The 27,764-nt window shown below is 35.6% G+C and overlaps 3 protein-coding genes across 3 annotated transcripts in view; 1 reads left to right on the top strand and 2 right to left on the bottom strand.

Annotated features, from left to right (window-relative positions):
- Nucleotides 1-2,466, bottom strand: part of LOC136830489 (chromogranin-A-like) — an 11,599-nt gene extending 9,133 nt beyond the window's left edge. Inside the window, exons 1-2 of the mRNA XM_067090026.1 lie at nt 2,192-2,466; nt 1,526-1,541 (exon numbers count right to left, since the gene is read on the bottom strand). Of these exons, the coding sequence (XP_066946127.1) occupies nt 1,526-1,541; nt 2,192-2,466 (291 nt within the window). The remainder of the gene's footprint in view (nt 1-1,525; nt 1,542-2,191) is intronic.
- Nucleotides 1-27,764, top strand: part of LOC136830291 (uncharacterized) — a 390,310-nt gene that overhangs the window by 40,366 nt on the left and 322,180 nt on the right. The gene's annotated exons all lie outside the window — the stretch shown is intronic.
- LOC136830290 (uncharacterized) lies at nt 23,305-26,899 on the bottom strand. Its single transcript, XM_067089680.1, has 3 exons — nt 26,759-26,899; nt 25,733-25,764; nt 23,305-24,479 (listed from the first exon to the last, which is right to left on the bottom strand). Exons 1-3 carry the CDS (start codon nt 26,889-26,891, stop codon nt 23,691-23,693), a joined length of 954 nt encoding a protein of 317 aa, XP_066945781.1. The 5' UTR covers nt 26,892-26,899; the 3' UTR covers nt 23,305-23,690.

Below are 27,764 nucleotides of genomic sequence, written 5' to 3'. Positions count from 1 at the left end.
CTTCTTTGTTGATGCTCAGTTTCAGGTTTTTCCTCACTCCATTGTTGCTTCTCACTTTTGTTTTTCCTTACTCCATTATTGCTTCTCACTTTTATGTTTTTCCTCTTTCCATTATTGCCTCTCACTTTTATATTTTTCCTCACTCCATTATTGCTTCTCACTTTTATGTTTTTCCTCACTCCATTATTGCTTCTCACTTTGATGTTTTTCCTCACTCCATTATTGCTTCTCACTTTGATGTTTTTCCTCACTCCATTATTGCTTCTCACTTTGATGTTTTTCCTCACTCCATTATTGCTTCTCACTTTTATATATCATTCTTCACCATTGCTTCTAACTTTCAGGTCTTCCCTCACTCAACTTTTGCTCCTCACTATTGCGTTTTCTTCACTTCCATGTTGATTTCAGCTTCAATATTTTCTCTGATTTCAGCGCTCTCTTCCACTTCACTTTTTTTCTAACTTCATAACTTCATTCTCATTCTCATACTCTCATTCTCATTCTCCTCACCGTTGCATCTTTCTTTATTTCGGTCAGTCCTCACAATGATGGACATCAAGGTTAGAATTCGAGATAATAATTCTCTCTCTCTCTCTCTCTCTCTCTCTCTCTCTCTCTCTCTCTCTCTCTCTCTCTCTCTCAGTTGCACGCTCACTTACAAGTTTAATTTCAACGATCAGCAAGCGCATCGTCATTAAAGTTCGTTTTTTGAGCTGACGGTAAATATCCGCAGCCGATATCGCCAAAGGTGATCGTGATTGGTGGAGGCTCTCGATGAGCACCCGCCATTGGTTACAGTGATATCCCCCGCAGGGCGATAAGTGCCGTCAGTGCACCTCATGCGGTGCACTGTAGGCATTAATTAAGATTCTTTGCAGCTTGCCTTCGGCCCCTAGCTGCAACCCCTTTCGTTTCTTTTACTGTACCTCCTTTCATATTCTCTTTCTTCCATCTTATTTTCCACCCTCTCCTAACAATTGATTCATAGTGCAACTGCTTAGAGTTTTTCCTCCTGTTAAACCCTTCAAACCTTTTACTGTCAATTTCCGTTTCAGCGCTGAATGACCCCACAGGTCCCAGTGCTTGGTCTTTGACGTAAATTCTATATTCAATTCAATTCATTTACAGTGATATCAGTTGGGGATATTTACCGTCTGCTCCAAAAAAGAATGCGGTCTATGACCTTGTATACGATGTGATGACAACCTGTTTAAATTAATCAGGCCTTTTAATGAGTACTTGGAAGTTGGACGATTAAGGACGATTTAAATCTCGTGTTACAAAATCACTTTGCATGCAGTGTGCATGAAATTATAGTCATTATCATAATAATCTCTATCATCATCCTCATTAAGTCGTGTCGGGGGAGTTAGGGTCCGTTAGTTTGAACCTTCATTAACGACAGAAAAGTATCATGATACGTTTTCAAGTTTTCCTTTCTGGGTGGGAAAGGCAGAAAGAAGGTCAGCGTTGTAACCGAATCCTTCGTAGATCGAGAAAACTGTAATTAGATGGAAAGTCTCACCTTCTGAATTTGTCCCCTGAAAGGGGGAAGTGGATGTTAGTGGGAAAATTATTGTTTGTGAACTCATGTTGGTTTATTTTATCAGTCCTTCCGATTTGTTTCTTAGCTTTTTCTTTTGAAATCGTGTTGTCACTTTCCTCTCTGTTTTATTATTATTATTATTATTATTATTATTATTATTATTATTATTATTATTATTATTTCATAGTATTTTACTATAAGTCCCATATAAATTTAGTTTTTAGCTTTTTAAAATTGAAATTGTTGTCACTTTCTTCTCTGTTTTATTATTATTATTATTATTATTATTATTATTATTATTATTATTATAAGTTCATATTGGTTTACTTTATCAGTCCTTCTGGTTTATTTCTTAGCTTCTTCTATTGAAATACTATTGTCACTTTCCCCTGTATGTTATTATTATTATTATTATTATTATTATTATTATTATTATTATTATTATTATTATTAGCGCGAATATGAACCCTCGTAGTCTCGTACCCCCTTCATTATTTACCTTCTTCTACGAAAACGCTTCTTTTATAATAAAATCCCTTTATCACTTTTCCCTCCCTATTATTATTGTTATTATTATTATTATTATTATTATTATTATTATTATTATTATTATTAGCGTTAACTTGAACCCGCATATCCTCTTACCCCCCTTCTGTATTGGCCTTCTTCTTCTTCTTCTTCTTCCTCGAAGAGAAACCACGAAAATTCCCCACGACTCTTTTGCCAACGGTGCCCACAGCTTTACTTACCCACAGCTCCTCCTCCTCCTCCTCCTCCTCCTCCTCCTCCTCCTCCTCCTCCTCCTCCTCCTCCTCCTCCTCCTCCTCCTCCTCCTCTCTCTCCCTCCCTCCCACTTCAACGCATCCATTTACAGTCTCATCCATCAGCTCTGAAAAATAAAACGCCAACGGCGCCGTCATTCCCCTAATTAAGAGTCTCACGCAAATGTCGTTTGCGCTGTCACGGCTCACCACAGGACCCCCCCCCCGCTTGGGTCTTCCTGCCTCTACCCTGGTGGGTCTCCCTGCCCTGATGGGTGTCCCTTACCCGTTGGGTCTCCCTACCCTGATGGGTCACCCTTCCCCGTTGGGTCTCCCTACCCTGATGGGTCTCCCTACCTTGATGGGTCTCCCTTACCCGTTGGGTAACCCTACCCTGATGGGTCTCCCTACCCCGGATGAGTCTCCCTACCTTTCTGGGTCTCCCTACCCTGCTGGGTCACCCTACCCATACCCGAGATCCATTCCCCCCCCCCTCTCTCTCTCTCTCTCTCTCTCTCTCTCTCTCTCTTGCCCAAGGGGGGGGGGAGACCCCCTAACCACGATGGCTTCCTATTTATTGTGAGACAACAACCGCCGTCCATTTGCCATCGCTATTTCTTCATTACCTGATCACGCAAAGGCGTCGCAGGCTTTGAGGTTCGTGTCGTTTATTCCCATCTCCCACCGAAAAGATAAGAATAAGAGAGGGAACAATATGCCCGCATTCACGCGAGCGAACATTCGCGTCGACGGTAATTACGCCAGGGCGCGCATGCGTCAAGTGGGATATATCCACAGTGAAGTGGACATTAATATCCTCATGATGGGAGGGAAGAAGAAGAAGAAGGATTGAGGTCGTACATAAATGCGTGCGGCTGTTTCTCCTGATTGTCTTTGGTTGTGTTCTTTCAAAAGGGGGCCATGATGTCATTTCCGGTATCTAGTGTTTTGTTTTGGGCCAGTCTCAGCCATTTTGGTCTCCACACGCTATATATATGTATATATATGTGTATATATATATACAGTCTTTATTAATGGCTTGGAAATAAAGTCGAAACCGGTCAGGACCTACACCCCCTCTCTTATTTTTCACCTGTGGTAGTGTGTGATAAATGAATCAAGTACAAAAGTGATTATAATTATATATATATATATATATATAGTATATATATATTATATATTGTGTACATATATATAAATATATTATATATATATATATATGTATATATATATATATATATATATATATATATATATATATATATAAACACATCTGTAACAAGCTCAATAAATTCATGATACATCGAAGATGACATTGGCGACAAATTACCAACTTCACTCACGCAGCAGCCAGCCAGCTCTCCTCGCCCCCAACTCCTTTTGTAGGCAGTAGTAAAGAGCATGACAGGCATGTTTAATTAGTCAGAAGTAAAAGCAATATATTTACGATTCCGAATGACTGACTACAGACTGGCAACTCCCCTCCCTCCTGGAGAACATTCAACAAAAATCGAGCGAAAGTATGAAAGGGCAGTAAAGAGCGACATTTAGTTTCTCGCGAAATCGTTAGCCGCGGTTATCAGTTGCTTGCAATAAAAAAAAGAGAACATCGATTTAAAGAGTTCTTTTAGGAGTATCAAACAACACTCGAATTAACGAATCGGACGGCGGCGATTTTTCCGCATCTTACCTGTGACATCGTCCGTGAATATGAATTATGCCTTAATTCGTCCGCAATTAGCGACGGGGAACGGGTGAAAAGGAGGAGAATTTTAAAGTCGCGTTGTTCGCCATGCCGCTTTCAAGGAGACAAACTTCCGATTTTGCTTGTCAGTTCTGCTTCCACTGAAGGCAATGGGAGATTTACTTCCCCACGTCGTGATCGAGAACATTAATCTAAGGCAAAGTTTACTTATAAAAGAGAGAAAACAAAATGTGTCGGTGTCAAAGGTCGGGTCCTGTAACGACCATTATACGAAGGTGGGGTTTGTTCTTACTAGGTCGAAGTTTGGTTACATTACAAGTTAATGGTACATTCTCGTCACGCCAAGCGTTGTTTGAAGTTAGGAGGTTATGGTGTTTCCATGCCAGTGATTGATTGCTCTTCAGGCGAGAAGCTAAACTGATATCCAATTTGCTAGGAAGTCAGGGCTCATCATTGTGGGTGTGCGTATCTCACCAACACCTAAATTATCCAGAAAGTAAAAATTTACTAGCTTGTAGCACAAGAGGTCAGTGGTATGCTGACTAACTAACTTCTCAATAAGTAACAGGTTAGGTTAGGTTGGATAGGTTAGTGAGGTTAGGTTAGGTTAGGTTAGTTGGGTTAGGTTGGGTAAGTTAGTTAGTTAGGTTAGGTAGGTTAGTGAGGTTAGGTTAGGTTGGTTAGGTTAGGTTAGTTGGGTTAGGTTGGGTAAGTAAGTTAGGTTAGGTTAGGTTAGTTGGGTTGGGTTAGGTTAAGTTGGGTAGGTTAGTTAGGTTAGGTTAGGGTGGGTAGGTTAGTTGGTTTAGGTTTGGTTAGGTTAGCTTCGAATTCGAAGAATGATCACTCCAAGACGTCCAAGCCTCCTTAGGCAAGCAGTTTAAAGCCTACCATGTAAAAAGTAGAGAGTTTATTTGTAAAATAAGTTCAAGTTTTGCCCGGTAAGCAGTTCAAGTCTCACTAGGAAGGCCATTGAAGGTTTATCATTCAAGAACTCGAAGGTTCATCCTTTCTAGAAGTTCAAGTCGCTAAGCAAGCAGCCAAAGGCCTTTGATGCTGGAATGTAAAGGGTTATCACACCAGGTAGTTCACTTATTACCAGACAAGCAATTCAAGCTTTGAGAAGGGAAGCAGCCAAAGGGTTATAATAATAATAATAATAATAATAATAATAATAATAATAATAATAATAATAATAATAATAATAATAATACTTATTATTATTATTATTATTATTATTATTATTATTATTATTATTATTATTATTATTCAGGAGATGAACCCTATTCATATGGAACAAGCCCACCATAGGAGCCACTGATCTGAAATTAAAGCTTCCAAAGAATATGGTGTTCATTAGGAAGAAGTAAGAGGAGGTAAAGAGCAATACAGAAATAAGAGATCTCACTTAGTAAATAAAAAAGGAAAAATAAATAAATAAACTAATAAATAGATAAAAATGTATTAAAATGTCTGGAGAACAGTATTAAGGTAGTAAAACACTGCATCTTCGTTGAACTTTCGAAGTCCCAATTCACGACATCCTCAGGGAGACTGTTCCACAGTCCACAGTGTCAAGAACAAAAGACCTCTGGAACTGAGACGACACATTTACTGCATACTGGTGCTGCTGCTCAGCTGATGCAAGAACTCGAAGATATCTCTCATTCAAGAGCCCGCATGCCCTCAGCAAGAGGCCCAACGCTCCCCAGGTAAGAAGCCGTCGACTCCTCTTGTGATAAATCGAATCTCCTTCATGGCTTAGGCTGTCAGTGACGGCAGTCGGCCATTCTTGACTATCACCGTCAAGACGTATGATATTATTAACTGACAGTATCTGGGTTCTTTCATCTGTCGCCCCGGAAAAAAAAGGAAAAAAAAAACCCAGAAACGTTTCCCATTTCGGCCGACAGGAGAACTTTGAAGAAAATCCTGTGATTTATGGCGGCCCTCTTCCACTCTCCGTAATGGGATTATGGATAACGACGCGAACTTTATCTCATGGTTGACAGCGGCCGAAAGAAACAAATAAAGAAAAAAAAGTAAGAAAAAGGAAGCAGCGTTCTCAAATCGAAACGAGAAAGGTAGTTTCCACATACACGTACATTTACGCAGTGCTAGTGGCTTCTCATGGATAGAAGAAGGCGTCTTCAGTTGGGTATAAGATGGCTTCTTAGTTGGTGTTTACGCGAATAGAACCTGGTGGTATCTTTGCACGAGGGAAAGATGATGTTTTTTGCATGCATAGAATTTGTTGCCTACCCGGATTAAACTTGATATCTTGGCACAGATAAAAGATGGCTTCATTATACTGGAATAAATGGCGTCTTGCATGCATAAAGGATAACGTCTTCAAACAAGGGGAAAACTGACTCCTAGTGTAGATGAAACAAACGAGTTTTCTGTACAGCGTATAATGCTGTATGAAACTCTCAGCCACGGCCCATGAAACTCTCGGCCGTGGTACATGAAACTTTCAGCCACGGTCGGGTGGTGGCCTGTGATTTTGGGATGAAACTTTTAGCCACGGCCTGCATTTTTGGGTAGCGGTGGACGCACGATCATTTTGGCCTTAAAAAAATTAAAAACTGAGGAGGCTCGTGGGCTGCAATTTGGTATGTTTGATGATTGGAGGATGGATGATCAACATACCGATTTGCAGCCCCGTAGCCTCAGTAGTTTGTAAGATCTGAGGGCGGGCAGAAAAAGTGCGGACGGACAGACAAATATCCATCTCTATAATAGCTTTCCTTTATAAATAGAAAACTAAAAAGACGACGCCCCCAAATGAAAGAGATAAGGAAACAAGTCTCTAAATAAACAAAACAAAGAAGAATAAAGACTGACATCGTAGTAACCACACAGAAAACGTGGCATTTGCCAGGTAAACAATGGAACTTCCCTGCAAGAGAGTCGTATTTCCTGTAAATAATAGTAGGGAAAGCGAGAGATGGGAGGTTCTAGGCCTAAAGACTGCCTTGGCACATGCATTTACCTGGAATACAAGTGATTACCGGTGCCTAAGTCCCTTCCCATATGAAAATTAACTGGAGGGAAGACAAAAATTTATATCAGAGAGGAAGAGACAGAGAGAGAGAGAGAGAGAGATACATTCTGCAGTATATAGTTAATCGGCTTAAGAGAGAGAGAGAGAGAGAGAGAGAGAGAGAGAGAGAGAGAGAGAGAATGGGATGATTTAAATTCTACCGTAGATAGTTTATCGCCTTTAAAAAGTAGGAGAGATTACATTTTGCAGTTGCTAGTTTATCACTTTTAAAGAATAATAATTATACTTTTTATAAGAGAGAGAGAGAGAGAGAGAGAGAGAGAGAGAGAGAGAGAGAGAGAGATTAAAACTCATTCCTCGTGTACCTGCAACTCACACACTCAACCGCTCGACTTGAAGAGCTCGTGTAAAGGTATTCATGAACGCAACCGAGAGGCTTCAGCCAGCCTGCGACGATATTTATGAACGCGGCCGCGAAAGGCGAAGGCTTCGACAAATTGCCTTTTTTTTTTTTTTTTTTTTTGACAACTCAATCACGCCGCCCAGCTTATCCTCACGATTCCCGATTCGACGATTCGGGGATTCATTGAATCGCGAATCACCGACGAAGGAAATGAAATTTGAAGAGGGCGAAGGAGGGTTGATCCTTACCGGACTTATACTCGGAGGGATTGGTGTCTGTGAAAAGAAAGATTGCTGAAGATTCAATGGCTGCTTCGATTCAAATTTATTTTTTTTTTCCGAGGCATTGTAGGAATGATGAGGTTGTTGCTATTTTTGGGGGCTATTTCAGAGTATGGTGAAAAGTGCCACTTATTCTGCAAGTTTATTTAGGGGTTATTTAATAATGTAACATATAATTATTAAAAAAAAAAGTGTCACTTGTTTTGGGAGACGTATATCGATAATTTTATTAGATAATGAAAAGTGCCTATCATCATCCAAGCTATTTTTTGCCGTTATTTTAGAAGATAATGAAATGTGCCACTTATTCTGTAAGTTTATTTAAGTTTTATTTAGTGAGGTTATTTTAACTTTAGTATAACAGAAAGTATCATCAGGCTATTTTTTGTTATTTTAGAAGATTGAAAAGTGCCACTTATTCTAAGTTTAAAGGTTAAATAATATAAGTAAATATGATTTGATAAATAGTGATTAGATAAGTAAAAATAAATAACTGAATAAATAAATAAATAAATAAATAAATAAATAAATAAATAAATAAATAAATAAACAAATAAATAAATAAATAAACAAATAAATAAATAAATAAATAAATAAATAAACAAATAAAAAACAGATTTAATAAATAAACTTCAAAAGTTCAAGGGAAAATGCAGTGCATTACTACCCTAATAATATTCTTGCATTTTAATATAAATTTTTATCTATTTCTTAATTTATTAATTTATATTTTCTTTTTTAATAACAGATATCTTCTTTCTGTATTTCCCTTTACCTTCTCTTAATTCCTAATTAATACCATGTTCTTTGGAAGCTTGAATAATCAATATTAAGGCTTGTTAATAATAGGGTTCATCTTTTGAATAATAATAATAATAATAATAATAATAATAATAATAATAATAATAATAATAATAATAATAATATATAGGATACGAACTACAAGGATCTAAAGATGGAACTGAGAGAAAATGCCACAGTTGCACTAATAAGTAATATATACATTTATTTATATATATATATGTGTATGTATATATGTCTATATATATGAAAATGGATATATGTATGTATGTATTTTCCAGCATAACTCTGAAATGCTTTGGACAATTTCAACCAAACTTGGTATACATATGACTTACTATCTAGAAAAGAATACTGTCGGGGTAAGATATCACTAGCACCAAAGGGCACCACAGGGGGTGGGGGTGGGATGGGCTTCCCTGAAACGGGGCTGGTTGTGCCTGTAGATTTAGTCATTAAATAAACTCTATGAATTTATCATGCCTCATTTCGGTATACATATGACTTACTATCTGGAAAAGAATACTGTGGGGAGGGGTATGACATCACTGGCACCAGAGGGGGTTGGGGTGGGAAGGGGGGTGACATGTAAAAATAACCGAAAACATCGATATTAGTGTCTAATCCATAGTTTTCGAGGTCGCTGAGATGAACAGTGACACTCCCGATGCCCTTTAAGTCCAAGTTCAGCCTCGATAGGAAGGAGGGTGAGAAGGGGTGAAAGTAAAATGTCAAAAATTCTGGGCAGTGTAATTTAAGCAACTATCTTAACAAGAGAGAGAGAGAGAGAGAGAGAGAGAGAGAGAGAGAGAGAGAGAGAGAGAGAGAGAGAGAGTTTACTGGTTGTCATTCAGAATTTTCCTGGGCAGCACTGGGTTGATCAGCTAGTATATACAGTATACAGTATATATATATATATATATATATATATATATATATATATATATATATATATATATATATATATATATATATATATATATATATATATATATATATAATAATCAATTCGGCAAGAGTCCCTTACACTTCCGGAAGGGCAGACAATAGCAATGCAGTCACATACCATTATTTACGAAATCAGAGGGACGATAAATTCTGGCCTCGATTTGGGCCAACAGGGGGCCTATAAATCCGGTAACTGGTTACCCTACAGACTCCCTCTCTCTCCGGCAACGGTTACTAGCGAAGATAGCCTGTCTGATGGTCTCTGTATATCTGGGAGTGAATGTTTTGATAAGCAGGATTAAGTACGATAGCTTTCCCTCTTGAGGGTACGATGTTTTTAACTGTAGACCTGTGGAGGAATTATTATTATTATTATTATTATTATTATTATTATTATTATTATTATTATTATTCAGAAGAGATGATAATAATAATAATAATAATAATAAATAATAATAATAATAATAATAATTATTATTATTATTATTATTATTATTCAGATTAGGAACCCTATTCATATGGAACAAGCCCACCACAGGGGCCACTGACTTCACTGAAATTCAAGCTTCCAAAAAATACTATAGTGCTCATTAGGAAGAAGTCAGAGAAGGTAAAGGGAAATACAGAAAGAAGAGATCTCACTCATCAAAAATAATTAATTGATGAATTATTGAATAGATAAAAGTGCATTAAAATGAAAAAGGAGATTAGCATTAGGGTAGTAATGCATTGCATCTTCGCTTGAACTTCTGAAGTTTCAATTGAACTACATATTCCGGGAGGTTGGTAATAGAATATAAAATTTAGGCCAAAGGCCAAGCACTGGGACCTGTGAGGTCATTCAGCGCTGACAGGGAAATTGACTGTAAAAAGGTATTAAAGGCGTAACAGAAGGAAAACCTCGCAATTGCTTTTTACGAAATAATTGTTAGGAGAGGGTGGAAAGTAAGACGGAAGAAAGAGAATATGAACGGAGGTATAGTAAAAGGAATGACAGGGGTTGCAGCTAGGGGATGAAGGTACGCTGCAAAGAACCTTAAGTGTTGCCTACATTGCGCTGTGTGAGGTGCACTGACGGCACTAACCCCCTTACGGGAACACCATTAGAGGTGAATTTATTATGGTTGTTATTTTATTCATGCTTCTGTTTTCCCATAATCTTACGGTTTTTCGGCGCCACATTGCTTTGGGTGTCTCTATCTGCTTTCGTTTTTTCTTAAAATAATCAGTTTTATCGTTATTTTATCCGTAATTAAGTTTGATACTGAACCGAATTATTTTGAATATAAATGCGAAATTGATTGCAACTTAGCCCAGGCTAGGAGAGAGGAAGAAAAAGAGAGGAATATGGGAAATGAGTACAAAATAAAACATGTAAAAAATGCGCCGAAGTTTCGTCAGCGCAATCGAGTTTTCCGTACAGCATATAATCAAGGCCACCGAAAATAGATCTATCTTTCGGTGGTTTCGGTATAATGCTGTATGAGCCGCAGCCCATGAAACTTTAACCACGGGCCGATGGTGGCCTATCCTAAATCGTTGCCAGGCGCACGATTATGGCTACCTTTACCCTTAAATAAAATAAAAACTACTGAGGCTAGAGGGCTGCAATTTGGTATGTTTGATGATTGGAGGGTGGATGATCAACATACCAATTTGCAGCCCTCTAGCCTCAGTAATTTTTAAGGTTTGAGGGCGGACAGAAAAAAGTGCCGAGAGAAAAAGTACGGACGGACAGAGAAACCCGTCACTATAGTTTTCTTTTCAGAAAACGAAAAAGACGGAAAAAGTAAGTGAATAATAAGGATAACTAACTAATCTATTTAATAAACTAGAAAAAATGACTAATTAAATTAATGGATAACTATAAAAAACACGTATTTAGATTTGGCAACACTGTAATCGAAAAGAGCCTCAAATTTATATCAGAGGAAGCGCCCCTGGATTGGACCTGACGCAGCGTCAAAGAGATAACTCTTGCATTAGAACAACAAACAAATAAATAACGGAGAAGAAGCTGTAAAGGACAGAGAAGAAGAAGAAGAAGAAGAAGAAGAAGAAGAAGAAGAAGAAGAAGAAAAGGAGTTGAATTACGAGATATTATTCGTGTAAAGAATTAAGAAGAAGAAGAAGAAGAAGAAGAAGGAAAGAAAATAATGAAAAGCGTTGAATTAAGAGATATTCATTTAAACTCATTATTACAACGAAGGATGCATCTGAACACGAGAAGCAAAAGATAACAAATAAAAATTAAGGAAAGAAGAATTGGCAGAAAAAAAGAGGAATAACGACAATGAGAAAACCCCAGGCTACATCTCCCGAAGACCACCTAAACAACGAGACCGAACGGTCGGTCTCTCTCTCTCTCTCTCTCTCTCTCTCTCTCTCTCTCTCTCTCTCTCTCCCCCGGTCTCGCTCTTCGGTCTCGCCACTGAAATATCTCACTACCGTAAATAAACCTGACGCCAAGGACGGCAGAGTCAGTACGCAATCCATTACACCTAACCCCGTTTTCTGTTCGCCTCTTATTAAGTTACGGCGGAGGGGAAACTCAAGAATTCCTGCCTGGCTGGGATAAGGGACCAGGAGGGGGTATGCAAAGAGTTCTTTCTGGGCCTTGGGGGAGGGGGGAAAGGGGTCGGGAATCATTGCTCTTTTGAGGAGGAGGAGGAGGAGGAGGAGGAGGAGGAGGAAATGGTCCTCCTCCTTGACAATCCAAGAAGCCCTTATCAATCTGACTGAACGTCGCCTACAGGAGAATTAAGCGTACTCCAGACGATTTGGCCCCCGCCCCTCCCCATGGAGGGGGATCTAACTGTATTAGGTTAAAAAGAGAACTACATGTCTTTACTTTCCGTATTTTGTTGCTTCGTTTTTGTATGCTTTAGGAGGCCTGTGGGAATGGCAATCTATTACCCTATTCTAGTATGAACTAAAGATACATGGAAGGAGGAAAAAGGTAAAATTTATTGGGTTCTAATCCCAATGAAGGAGAGTAAGGCTATAATTTCTGACTGCCGTCGATTCTGAATCCAGTATCCTAACAGTGACCGACTTGGAATGAAGCCCCAGAAGAACCATAAACATAATTATTAAAATCTTTACTTAATTGGCCAGCCCTAGAACTCAGTAATTGCCTCTTTGCCCCCAAGGAAGTGAAAGTGTCTTACTTTGACATATCACATTTAATGCATCGTCTTTTGCTAGATAAATAAATGTATTTTTTTATAAATAAAACCTGTTTTTATAAGAAAAAATCAATCATCAATTGTATATATAATTCCTGTATCAGAGAACCTAAGATAGAGAAAAATCAATGAGTCTGGAAACACCAAAGAAAACATTGCTTTCCGGAAACCGAGTGTGAATGATCGAAGCAACCTACTCTTGGATTCACCATCTTATCAACTCATGGAGTTAAGAAAACGGATAGGTTTCTATTGCTTTATTAGTCCCTGTAGGGGCGGGGGGTAGGGCCGTCAGTGCACCTCATGCGGTGCACTGTAGGCACTACTTAAGGTTCTTTGAAGTCGTCCATCAGCCCCTAGCTGCAACCCCTTTCATTCCTTTTACTGTAGCTCCGTTCATATTCTCTTCTTCCATCTTTCCACCCTCTCCTAACAACTGATTCATGGTGCTACTGCGAGGTTTCATCCCGTTACACCTTGGGTCCCAGCGCCTAAATTTTATTCTCCATCCCATTACTTTGTTAGTAAAACGCAGCGAGAAGACGCTGATGTTGGAACGAATTCATGGAAAATTACGTTTAAAATCGAATGAAAATTACGTTTAAAATCGAATGATGAAATAATTAAGTCTAAGGTGATATTGTATATTGATGTATTATTATCTTTGGTCTCTCTCTCTCTCTACGTTTAAAATCGAATGATTCTCTCTCTCTCTCTCTCTCTCTCTCCGAACGACTAAACCCGAACTCATCGCGGCGTTTTGAGCGCAGTACAGTGATTGGACTTCTGGTTACAACTTTGCGCCTGCGAGTGAACTGCAGATGGAAATGCAAATGAAGAGGTGCCGTTACAAAGGTTCAATCTGCCGCGCTCAAAGCCATCGGGAAAAAAGCAAGTCACAAAAAAAAAAGGATTTTTTTTTTGGTATTTGGTCAAACCTCTGAAATATTTATGAGTGATTTCAAGTACTCGCTCGTCGGATCTGTTATTTGAATGGGAATAAGGAAGAGGATGGTGCAAGGTTAGATTAAAGAAGTTGGACAGCTGAGTGAGAAAGGGGATTTTTGTATTTGGTACAAACTCTTGAGGTATTTATGAATACTGTAAAGTACTCGCCCGTGGATCTATTCATGTTTGAACGGGGTGAAGTGTTGTGATGATGCAGGGGTGAGTTGAAGAAGTTGGACAGCCGAGTGAGCAAGATGATTTTTGTCATGGTAAAAACTGTTTGATGATGTATTGATTTTAGGTAAAATATTATAAGAAAAGTACTCGGCCGTAGGACCAGCTCTTATTTCAACGGGAAAAATTGGGTAGATGTTAAAATGTTTGGTTAAAGAAGTCGGACAGCCGAGTGAGAATATATCAAAATGAACGAATAGGAATTAAAAGTCAAAAGGAATGCAGCTGGGGCCCGAGAAGAACTGCGAAAGATGTGTTCGAATTAATTTTTGAATATTATTATAATTGCCTCTTAATCTTTGTTAATAATATTCGTAGGGAGAAATTAAGCATTTTTACCTACTTCTAGTTGCAGGTAATAAGGACATGTCTGACACTATTCTCACCTCAGTCAACGTTTCCTCTCGGATTTGTTTACAATCTTGAACGTTTGCAGCCGTTTTTGGAACGGAGGGCGTTGGTAAGGGGTTCTTCTCATGTTTAGTTTTCTCTAAAAGAAAATTTTGTCTGTCCGTCCGCACTTTTTCTCTCCGCCCTCAGACCTTAAAAACTACCTAGGCTAGAGGGCTGCAGGTTGGTATGTTGATCATCCACCCTCCAATCATCAAACATACCAAATTGCAGCCCTCTAGCCTCAGTAGTTTTTATTTCATTTAAGGTTAAAGTTAGCCATCATCGTGCTTCTGGCAACGATATAGGATAGGTCATCTCCGGGCAGTGGTTAAAGTTTCATGGGCCGCGACTCATACAACATTATACCGAGACCACAGAAAGATAGATCTATTTTCGGTGGCCTGGATTATACGCTGCAGCACCTGTACAGAAAATTCGATTGCGCCGAAGAAGCTGTAGCGTTTTTTTTCACTAATTTTCACTTAGGGCAAAGAGAAAATATTTGGCAAAACCATGATTTTAACCTCATAGTTTTTTTAAGAAACTTTTATTTGTCTGTAGTAATTTGCTTTTGTAAAAAATGATTTTCATCGAACGCTTTTTTTTCAAGACTTTTTTTATTAAGGCAACTTCAGGCCTTCACTGATAACACCATATATATATATATATATATATATATATATATATATATATATATATATATATATATATATATATATATATATATATATATATATATATATATATATATATATATATCTATATATATATATATATATATATATATATATATATATATATATATAATAAACACGATTTAACTTTCCTTTTGTAGCAGAACCATCTTCCAGAAAGTTATAATACACAGTTATTCCTGTATGTTGCGGCCACACAAAGCTTAGATAGATATTAAATGCTTTCATAGCAACATCTTTAATGCAGCAAATCCCCGTACGGGGGCAGTGCCATCAGTGCACCTCATGCGGTGCACTGTAGGCATTACTTAAGGTTCTTTGCAGCGCGCCTTCGACCCCTAGCTGCAACCCATTTCGTTCCTTTTACTGTACCTCCTTTCACATTCTCTTTCTTCCATCTTACTTTCCTCAACCCTAACAATTGATTCATAGTGCAACTGCTTTGAGGTTTTCCTCCTGTTACACCTTTCAAACCTTTCACTGTCAATTTCGGTTTCAGCGCTGAATGACCTCATTGGTCCCAGTGTTTGGCCTTTGGCCTAAATATTCAATTCAATTTAATGCAGCAAATGTCACTTTCAAAGGAATACCAAACACTCGTCTTACAGTCTTCCTTCTATTTAGAAATTAATTCTCACCTGGACGTTAACGAGTTTTATTTGCAGTCTCTCTAATGCGGTGATACCGATTTCAGAGGAGGTTAAAACACAGGTTTGTTCCAGATTTTGTTGTCTTGACTATTGAGCTCAAATCAGGAAAGGATGATTTTAATCAAATAAACGTAAAAGCGATGTTGTCGCAGTCTTTTTTTATTAAGCTTTAATCGTTATGTTAGTTTTTATACCGTTTATCAAGTTATCTCTCGATATATATATATATATATATATATATATATATATATATATATATATATATATATATATATATATATATATATATATATAAATATATATATATATATATATATATATATATATATATAAATTATATATATAGTATATATATTATATATATTTATGCATATATATATATACACACACACATACACATATATATTATATTTATTTATGCATATATATATGTGTGTGTGTGTAGTGCTTATGTGTATGTATATGAGTATATGTGTATGTATATGAGTATATGTATATATATATATATATATATATATATATATATATATATATATATATATATACACAAGTTATGAAAAGTTACTCTCTAAATTTGAATGCTGTTCCTAAAAATATATTTAGTCATACTAACTTCCAAAAAGATAATTTTATACTGCAGCAACATAAAGTCTGTAACAGGTATAATAAAATCATTGTCCCAGTTTTAATGCCTCAGCAATATAAGGTTAAAACACACACGAGGCAGTTTTAATCCAGTTTTTATCAGCCGGGAACAGAAGTCTGAAAACGTGCATGAAGAAAATGAAGTAATTTTAAGCTTATCACCTGAGCATCAAATCAGTTCATTTCAAACGCTGTAGTTTCATCACTGGGAAAAGTATGACTGAAAAAAAAATACTCTGGCAAAAAAAAAAATTTTCCCTGAAATAACTGAAATCAAACCTGGAAAAAAATTAATATGAAATATACCAGTGAATAAGAAGCGGAGGAAGGGGGGGGGGGTTGTTGGGGCGGTGTGGGTGGAGGGGCGGGGGAGGCTGACTGAAAGCATATTGAAAAACACCTGAAAACGATAACAGCGTCATTTTTCCCAAAGCCATTTTTCCCTGTTTATATACATTTATTTCATTTTATTCTCCAGCACTTTGAACTCAGATCCGCCAGTGATTTAAAATCGTATTATAATGTTTCCAAAAAATCGAAGATTTGCAAATTAGTTCAGGACGCACAGAAGCAGCTATTGATATCGAAAAGTTTTTTTTCTTCTCTTACAAAATGTCTGGTATCAGTGGCTGAGGAAAATAAGCAGAATTAAAATCGGGCGAAACTTAATTCATGTATAATAAGCGTTTGATGACGTCACTCTTTAGATCTAAAGAGATTACCTGCAGATAATTTTGCTTCGTCAAAATTGAGGAAAAATTAAAAATATTATTTTTGTAAAAATGAAAGAAAACTTTATTCAAAAAGGTGATTAAAAATAAGACAAATATACATTAAAACATGGAATAAGTATAATTATTCGTATGTATCTTTGAAATGAAAGTCTGTTCCCACTTTAAAAACAGCACACTTGGAAATTATAGATAAGCTGATTTTAGGCTGTAAAAGTACCATTAGTATGTTTTTACGTAATGAAAAACTGGACAAAAGAGGTTTAGAAAATATACTTTATTTTTATACATCCTTCATAATAAATTCAGTGAACTCAGATTACAAAATACTGAGTATAAAAGTATTAAAGAGATATACTTTGCCAAAAGTATATGGAAAAACTATAATCGTATTCCTTTCCCCACCCCCTTATAAATAAATAAACCTTCATATATTTGCCATCTCAAAATGGAATAAAAATTGTTTGACATTTTTTTAAAATAATCCAAAACAGAAAGTTATATATTACTCAGAACGATTCAAAGATTATCAGTGATAAAATTTCGATAAATAGACGAAAAAATTATTCATTCATACAATTAAAAAAATCAACTAAATAATTATAAACGCCTTTTAAAGACGGAACAAATATTTTATACACCTTAAGCAATAATAAATTCTAAAAAAAATATTGGCAAATTTTTCAAAAAATCTAAAAAAATAAATTGAGTTTGTTTAAGTGGATGGGAGTTCATTTTTGGCAACAGCTCATAAAACAACAATAACAGCAATAGCTCTCATAACAGCAAAACACAACAATTCTTCCAACAGTTACAAAAATAATTATAGTTAAAAAAGTCGTTAAATATATATAAAAAAATTCAGGTACAGCAATGGAATAATAATAATAATAATAATAATAATAATAATAATAATAATAATAATAATAATGTGGAGAAGAAGAAGAAGAAGAAGAAGAAGAAGAAGAAGAAGAAGAAGAAGAAGAAGAAGAAGAGACACTTTTATTTATGAAAATTGAGAAAATCTACTTGAAACTAGTTGCAGCTCATGCAGGAAATAATAATAATAATAATAATAATAATAATAATAATAATAATAATAATAATAATAATAATAATAATAATAATAATAAATTGGAAAAATAATCTTTTACATAGGAAAATTAAGGAAGCCTACTCAAAACTATTTGCAGCTAATAATAATAATAATAATAATAATAATAATAATAATAATAATAATAATAATAATGAATGTCCATATTTCTTTCCGTAAATAATAACTAAATGACCGCAATAAACATAAAAAAAACCTTTTGATTATATTTCAAGACCGACGCTCTGCGATCTGGCAAACAAATAAACAAAATGCATATGAATGAAACTTTCGCTACCGTCTCAAGAACAGAAGATTTAGAGAAAATCAAAATACATAAACAAATAAACATCCACAGAAAAAAAGAGAGAAGAAAAAGATACGTCCCGTGGAGAATTAAAACGAAGAGAATTCACGCAATTCGCTCCATTTTCCAACGGAGTACGAATTACCCTACACTCGCGGTCTCCCTTTCTCCGGGCGAAAGATTTTGGAACGGGGGACGAAGCGGAGCGAGACTGTGACTGATTGATGTTTTCTCACGAATTAAAGTCTCATTTGTCCGAAAAGATACGGAATTTTTCTCTTTTTTTATTTTAGGCCTTTTTTTAGGCCAGGGAGGATGGATTTATGAGTGTATGGTTTGTTTAGAGATAGGGAAAATATATATATATATATATATATATATATGTATGTATATATATATATATATATATATGTATATATGTGTGTGTGTGTGCACATATATATATATATATATACACATGTATATATATATATATATATATATATATATATATATTATATATATTACTATATACATATATATTATACATATGATATACTGTATATATATATATATACACACACACACACACATATATATATATATATATATATATATATATATATATATATATATATATATATATATATATATATATATATATATACTATATACATATATATACACACACACACACACACATATATATATATATATATATATATATATATATATATATATACATATATACACACACATATACACACATATAAAATGTGTATGCAACCTTTTGCATCCTCATGCATAAAATCTAAGAAAGACTGACGGAATACCAATAAAAAAGGAAAGCTTAAAAAAAAAAACCACTGAGAGAAACGAAGAAAAATAAATAGATAATGGTTCCTAGGAGCAAAGGTTACAAATCACTCTTCTTCTCCTTCTATAAACGACATAGAATTTTACGACCAATTCCGAACAGGTTTACGACGGGAGACTTCTTGGTCGCCTTCGGTCAGAAAAAGCAGGGAATTGGTTGATTCTGGAGGAAGATTTGAAAAAGAGCTTCTTTTTTCAACAGAGCAATTGGTAATTTAGCTTTTTTTTTTATTCCAAATAAACTGGAATGGGCAGAAGGAACTTGGCTGAACTTCTCAGTTCCAGAGGTCCTCCTTTATTCCTCCCACCGTTGGACTGTGGCACAGCCTCCCTACTGAGGATGTCGTGATGAAGTTGGAACTACAGAAGTTCAAGCTGATGCAACGCAATACCACCCAAATACAGTCATCCATGTATTATAATATCTGACTTACATTTTTGTTTGTTTATTTATTAATTTATTAATTTATCTGTTTTTCTAATAACTTATCTCCTCATTCTGAGCTTCCCATGACCTTCCGTTAATTCTTTCAAATGGACACCACATTCTTTGGGAGCTTGAATTTAGAGTCGATGGCCCCTGAGGTGGGCTTGTTCCATATGAATAGGGTTCACCTTCTGAATAATAATAATAATAATAATAATAATAATAATAATAATAATAATAATAATAATAATAATAATAATAATAATAAATGTGCAGTTACACATCAGATAACATTTTAGGTAAATTCCTTTAGTCATTTCTTGAAAACTGGCGGCAGAAATCTTGGGAAATTGTTTGCTTCTCTTGAAAATTAATAGGTTTGATTTTCCTTTGAATTTCAATAATTCAGAAAAAAGAGATAATTAGAATCAGTTGTAAGATGTAAGAAAATAAACGTGGCGAACGTTAAAAAAATGTTTTTGTAAAGAACGTAATATGTATACACATTATAAATAATATTATATATATATATATATATATATATATATATATATATATATATACATATGTAATGTAAATATATATATATATACATACATATATACATACATATATATATATATATATATATATATATATATATATATATATATATATATATATATATATATATATATATATATATATATATATATATATATATATATATATATATATATATATATATATATATATACATATATACATATATATATATACACACATATACACACACACACACACACACACACACACATATATATATATATATATATATATGTATATATGACACGTTTGCATACATAAGTATACACACAAAACACAGTTATTACTTCTCTTACTCTGCTTATTTTACATAAATTATTTTGGTTACTGCTCTTGCTGGTTTACTGACTGCATGCTGCTATCACTCCATCAGTCTCTTTGGACGTCACTAACTTCAGAGTTAACCGGTTCGACCCGTCCAATCCATCCATTTCGAGAACACGGAACCTTGCCCCTTCCTCTGTGTTTCCTGATTCTTTCGAATTTATTTCGAGCGGGAATAATTCAGCCATTTCTGAAGAAGATAAATCCTTTAATACTCAATTGTGCCCGTCTCGGTTCCACAAAAAATTCCAGTGGTCATGTGATGCCGAATGCGGTTTTCGAATTCAGCTGTGTTCAGTCGTATTGCAGGATTCCCACATTCAAAAGTATTCAGACTTTTTTTTTTTTGCAAATTCCAGATTGATCATAATTCAGCAAGTGGAAAAGAATTCGTGTCTGATTACAAAGAAAATCATTCAGAAAAATCTTGGCACGAAACGCTGACGGGAAAATGTGATTTAAAATTCATCTCTTGATTGTGAGTTATGAAATTAATGTTTTATTAGTGAGAAGAATATAATAAAGGTGATTTTCGGATGTATTTGGGTGAATAAATGTTCTGCCTAATTTTCGTTGTCAAGATGGAAATAGAAAAGAACATATATGAAAGAATGTAACCTACGAACTATTAATGCAAGCGTGGGTACAGATATGCAAATATAATAGGCAGATATGTAGACCCAACGTCAGCGAAATTTCTCGTCCACCTATCTTGAAAACAGGAGCTCCTTCCAAAGAAAATAAAACAGCCTCGTCTCCTTTGCCTTTGAGATCATGTTATTGCAATAACGGCCGGGCAATAACCGGCGGTGTTCAAATTATCCCAAGGTTCTGATGTTATTGCGTGGGGAAGGCTAACCAAGAGCCGAATAAACACGTTAAGCCTAAGGTTTTGGCGGTGAAAGTGATTTGGCTCTTCTGTGAAAATGTCCAGTGGGGTGGAATGTATCGTGTACACTCAGGCTCTGATGTTTACATCAATACTGAGTAATGTGTTACCTGCAAGATTATTTTTGATACGCGAGTTTAAGGCAGTTTTGTGTCCTGGGTTTACAGTTTGCCCAAACCAGCTTTCATTAGACTGACTTGTGTGAAAGGTGTTTCAGGCTCAGTTCGCACAAACCAGATATTATTAGACTGAATTGTTTGAAGCGCTCTAAATTCACTTCACACAAACCAGTCATTGCCATGCAGGCTTTTATTAGATTGCATTGCGTGAAAAACGTTTCAGGCTCACTTCACACAAATCATCTGCTGCTTGACTGAATTGTGTGAAGTGTTCTAAACTCACTTCACACAAACCAGTCATTACCATGCAGGCTTTTATTAGATTGCATTGTGTGAAAAGCGTTTCAGGCTCACTTCACACAAATCATCTGCTGCTTGACTGAATTGTGTGAAGTGATACGCATTTCAATTCACACAAACCAGTTATTACCAGTCACGCTATTATTAGACTGAACTGTGTGAGAATTGTTTTAGGCTCACTTCACACAAACCGTCTGTTACTAGATTGATTGTGTGAAGCAATACAGATTTCAGTTCCCACAAACCATTTATTACCAGACTGGCATGAAAAGCATTTCAGGAGCACTTCACACAATCCAGCTGTTACCAGACTGAATTGTGTGAAGTGTTCTAAGTTCACAGCATATAAACCAGTAGTTACCAGACAGGCTACGATAACACTGAATTGTGTGGAAAGTGTTTCAGGCTCACTTTACGCAAACAATCTGTTACTAGATCGAATTGTGTGAAGTGATACAGGTTTCACTTCACACAAATCAGATATTACCAAACTGAATTGTGTGAAGTGATGCAGGTTTCATTACACACAAACCAGCTGTTATCAGATTGAATTGTGGGAAGTGATACAGGTTTCAGTACACACAAACCGGCTGTTTTCAGAGTGAATTGTGTGAAGTGATGGAGGCTTCAGTACACACAAACCAGTTGTTACTAGACTGAATTTTGTGAAGTGATACAGGTTTCAGTATTCACAAACCAGCTGTTATCAGACTGAATTGCGTGAAGTGATACAGGTTTCACTTCACACAAACCAGCTATTACCTGACCGAATTGTGTGAAGTGAAGCAGGTTTCAGTACAAACAAACCAGCTGTTACCAGACTGAATTGTGTGAAGTAATCTGGTTCACTTCACACATCCCTTCATTCACAGACATATATGTTTGTTTCAAATGCCGCTCCCCCCCCAAAAAAAAAAAATTCAAAAAATCTCTAAGAAATAAAATTATCTTCACGCATCAGATAATGATTCGTGTGAGGCAGCATAGCTCTTGACAACAGACTGGGAACAAAAATTGTTATCTCAATAACCGCCCTTAGGCCAGTGGGTCTAATTCACTGTGATAGGCAAAACTGTTTTATGATAAAACATTAATTATACAAGAGGTCCGAATTAACACCCTGTCATGGGTAACGGTATCTGTGAAACATACGTTTCGCTAACAGTTGTTTGAAGGTGAAGGAACGTTTCATTTTTAGAGAGAGAGAATTTGATTCTCTTGTATGTTATTTGAAAATGGGCGCGTTCGCACGAGTAACGAAAATAACAAAAAATTTGTTTAGCGAGCAATCTCTTCATGGCTTGGATCAACAAAGATAAACATGTTTAAGGTATTTTGATCAATAGGCTGGAAATCTGTTTTTTGTTTTTGTTAAACTTGTAACTCTGTCTGTCTTGAGAATATTCTTTCCTCATTCATGAAACTTTTCTTAGAAGAAATAAAATCGAAGCAAAAGTCAAAATAAAAATCTGTTGGCTATAGAAATCCTTTTATTTCATGGGTCATGGTCTTATTTCTAACAACAATTCACTTTAGATGATTAAAAATACTGAATGTAGACTGAACTTTCTTTTATCATTCAAATAGAATTAATCTCATTTATGCCATAACAATCGCCATTGTCCTAGATGGCGTAACGTTTTACTTATTTAAACTTCTTTTACTCTGTCATTGGGATGAGTTTTCATTCACGTAATGACAAGGCCAGTTTACAAGACAACGTGTAAGTGAACGATTGTGTATAAATTTACTTGTTTTCTACGCAATTAACCAGATTTACTTGAGGGAAGTGAACTCATAAAAAGAACTGAACTGGAATCATACAAGGGATGCATTGACATGTCTGTAGACGTCTGCCCTAAAAGACAAATCCTGTATTCCTGAGGGACAGGGCCACATGGTGCCCAATCCATTCCTTGACGTCGGAGGGCGCCTCGGGGTACCACATGTACCCTGAACCTTTGGACTTCATCGTGGACAGTCCACTAGGATCCTGCATGACGCCAGTGGCCACGACTTCAAAGGGCCCGTCGTGCATGGGGAGCGGCTGCGTCTGCTCGATTTCGCTCAGGAGAACCCAGCCGGAGGACCCCGTCTTCGAGGTCATGGTCTGCGTGCCGGTGACCTTCGAGTCCTCCGCCCCGACTTCGATGGCCAGGTTGAAGGAGGCCTTCGCCACGCTCGAGAAGTCCCCCGCGCCTATCACCTGGGTGTTCTCCATCAGCATCGTCGAGTCCTTCTGGGACAGGGTTCTGACGATTCCGCTGCCGGTGACGGTGACGTCGGCGACCTCCGAGTACTGGCCGTGGGCGTCCTTCATGTAGAACTTGCCCTCTCCCTCCTGCTGCCACACGACGAGGTTATCCGCCACCGTGTAGTTGCTGGTGACCGTCAAGTAGGTGGCCTGGTCGTAGGCGGTTGTGTAGGAGCCTTGGATCAGGACGAGGTGGGTGGTGGTTCCCTTGAAGGTGTTGCCCCCGAGGTCCTCCACGACGGTTTCAAAGGCCTCAGAGAAGTTGCCCTTGTTCCCGCTCGAGTACTCGTAGTTGCCGGTGTAGTTGCCGTTGGAGGAGTAGCCGCTCCCTTCGACGTCGAAGAGGCTGGAGAAGTCTCCCTCGTTTAGGGCGCTCCTGACCCTCTGCCATTCCTGCTCGTCCCGAAAAGAAGAAGAAGAAGAAGAAGAAGAAGACTCATCGAGAAGAAGAAGAAGAAGAAGAAGAAGAAGAAGAAGAAGAAGAAGAAGAAGAAGAAGAAGAAGAAGAAGAAGAAGAAGAAAACTCAAGAAGAAGAAGAAGAAGAGAAGAAGAAGAAGAAGAAGAAGAAGAAGAAGAAGAAGAAGAAGAAGAAGAAGAAGAAGAAGAAGAAGAAGAAGAATATCCTTTAGATTAAACATATTTTATAGTTTCATTTGATCTATACCCTTCTTCTTCTCGGGAAGCTATAAATTTGGACACTGCTCATATCCTAAATATCCTTCGTTCAAGAAGAAGAAGAAGAAGAAGAAGAAATAGAAGAAGAATGTCCTTTAGATTTAATAAACAGAAGCAGACTGCATGCAATATGGTTGATGAAGGAAGGGTTTGTAGGACAGGAGCAGTGTCCAAATTCATCAGTAACCTTGAAAAATTTGTCTAGCTAAAGACTCTTAGTTTTCTTGGCAAGGATGGTTAGCGCTTTATGATATGAAATTCACTGAAATGGCATTATTTTAATTATTTAAAAGATCCTGGCAAAAGTCTGATGCATAAGGAAATCCGATGTATTCACAACATGTACAAGCGAAGACGATTAAAGTTGCATATGCGTGTGTTGATGGGAATGTGCTACCATATACCTGCACACACATATATATTATATATACTTTACGTATATATGCATATATATATATATATATATATATATATATATATCGAAATTCAAATTCAATATATAATTGTATATATATATGTATATATACGTATACATATATACAGATTTTATACATATATGTAATATAAATATAAACACATTATATACAAATATATGTGTATATTATATTACATATATATATATATATATATATATATATATATATAAATATATATATATATATATATATATATATATATATATATATATATATATATATATATATATATATATATATATATATATATATATATATATATAAATATAATATATATATATAATATGCACACATATATATACACATTCATATTCAATATATAATTGTGTGTGTATATATATATATATATATATATATATATATATATATATATATATATATATATATATATATATATATATATATATATATATATATATATATATATATATATATAGTCTAGATATTTCACACACATATATTTAGAAGAAAAAACATTAAACCATCGTTCCTACCTTCGAGTCCTGCGCAGAGACACAAACGCCATCTGTCGAGAAAAAAAAATAAGGAAGAAATTAAGAAATGTCGACACTTCGGGTTTAGGCCTTAGCATCGCTACTGGAACTAACAACAAGCCTTATGGTTTGGTATAAGGAGCAATAGGTCACAATGAGGCCAGAAAGCCAGTCGAGGGCTTGCGAAGTTTGGGGTAAATTTCAGCCTATTTTTTTTTTTTTAGGTAATTTCATTTTAACATGTAAATTTTAATGCTTTAAAGCGAAAAGGAATATATGTTGGATCTATGCACCATTGTCGAATAATTTACTGTGTGTAAATGTGTAAATGAGTATACACACACATTTATATATACGTATAATATATAAGTATACACATACATACATATATATATATATATATATATACATACATATATGTATATATATATACATATATATATATATATATATATATATATATATATATATATATATATATATATATATATATATATATATATATATATATATATATATATAATATTACGGCAAAGGTCAAAATGCTAAATTCTGCTAAAAATACTAAAAATAATAACAATAATAATAATAATAATGAACGCCATATTCTTCGGAAGCTTAAATTTCAAGTCGATAGCAATAATAATAATAATAATAATAATAATAATAATAATAATAATAATAATAATAATAATAATAATAATAATAATAAAAATAATAATAATAATAATAATAATGAACACCATATTCGTTGGAAGCTTAAATTTGAAGTCAATACCCTTGTGGTGGGCTTGTTCCATATGAGTACGGTTCGTCTTCTGAATAATAATAATAATAATAATAATAATAATAATGAACACCATATTCTTTGGCAGCTTAAATTTCAAGTCAATAACCCCTTGGGTGGGCTTGTTCCAAACGAATTGGTCTCATCCTCTGAATAAGAATAATATTTTTCCGCCCCTATATTCCTTGCTTTCATTCACGAATGACGAAAGAAACAAAACAAATCTTTCCAAAACTCACGGCTGCAGCGCTGATCCCGAGTGCCCTTGGAATAAGCCGACGCTGAGGCCAGCAAACAGAACAGGAGGTGTAAAGCTATCATTGCTTCAGGGGATGGGGTTTGCATACCAGTGGCGAATGTGTTCTTGGCCATCGTATTTATCTGCGACGAAAAACCGCTCCCCACCGCCCCCCCCCGAGAGAGAGAGAGAGAGAGAGAGAGAGAGAGAGAGAGAGAGAGAGAGAGAGAGAGAGAGAGGCCCACCTGGATGTTCTCACGCGCTCTGGTTGAGGTCTTATGACAATCGAGTTTACCTCATGTGGTGCAATCGTGTTTAACTGATATGGTTGGTATACATATGTATGTATGTATGTATGTATATGTATATGTGTATATATATGTATATAAATACATACATATATATATATGTATTGTGTATATGTTAAATGTATATATATATATATATATATATATATATATATATATATATATATATATATATATATATATATATATATATATATATATATATATATATATATATATATACATACAAAGCCTGACAGACATCCCCTTTGGAAAAAAAAAAAATCATCTCATACGGATCTGCTTACGTAACATATACTACTGACCAGGAAGAAATGGTTGCAGCCTGATCGCAACTCCAGTGAATATTTTTTTTTTTTTCTCCTTCGTTACTTAATCTGCCAAATATCCAATGGGCGCTGGGCACGTTCCTACCAAACAATGGCATTTTTCAGCCTGCTGGCCACGTGAAGACTGTGACGCCAGGGAAGAGGCAGCTGTCGCTTAGATTATTACGGAGCCCGACTCAATCAGGGGTGGCGTTTTAATATATGAATATATACATGTATATGTATGTGTGTGTATGTAATGTACAGTATATGTAAATATATATATGTATATGTATATATGTATATTCATATATATATATATGCATATATGTATATTCATATATATACATAGATATTTATATATACATACAGTTTATATATGTATATATAT

This window comes from Macrobrachium rosenbergii, chromosome 46 (genome assembly GCF_040412425.1).
Source record: "Macrobrachium rosenbergii isolate ZJJX-2024 chromosome 46, ASM4041242v1, whole genome shotgun sequence".
Classification (NCBI taxonomy): Eukaryota; Metazoa; Arthropoda; class Malacostraca; order Decapoda; family Palaemonidae; genus Macrobrachium; species Macrobrachium rosenbergii.
This window is presented reverse-complemented; position numbering and strand designations above follow the sequence as displayed.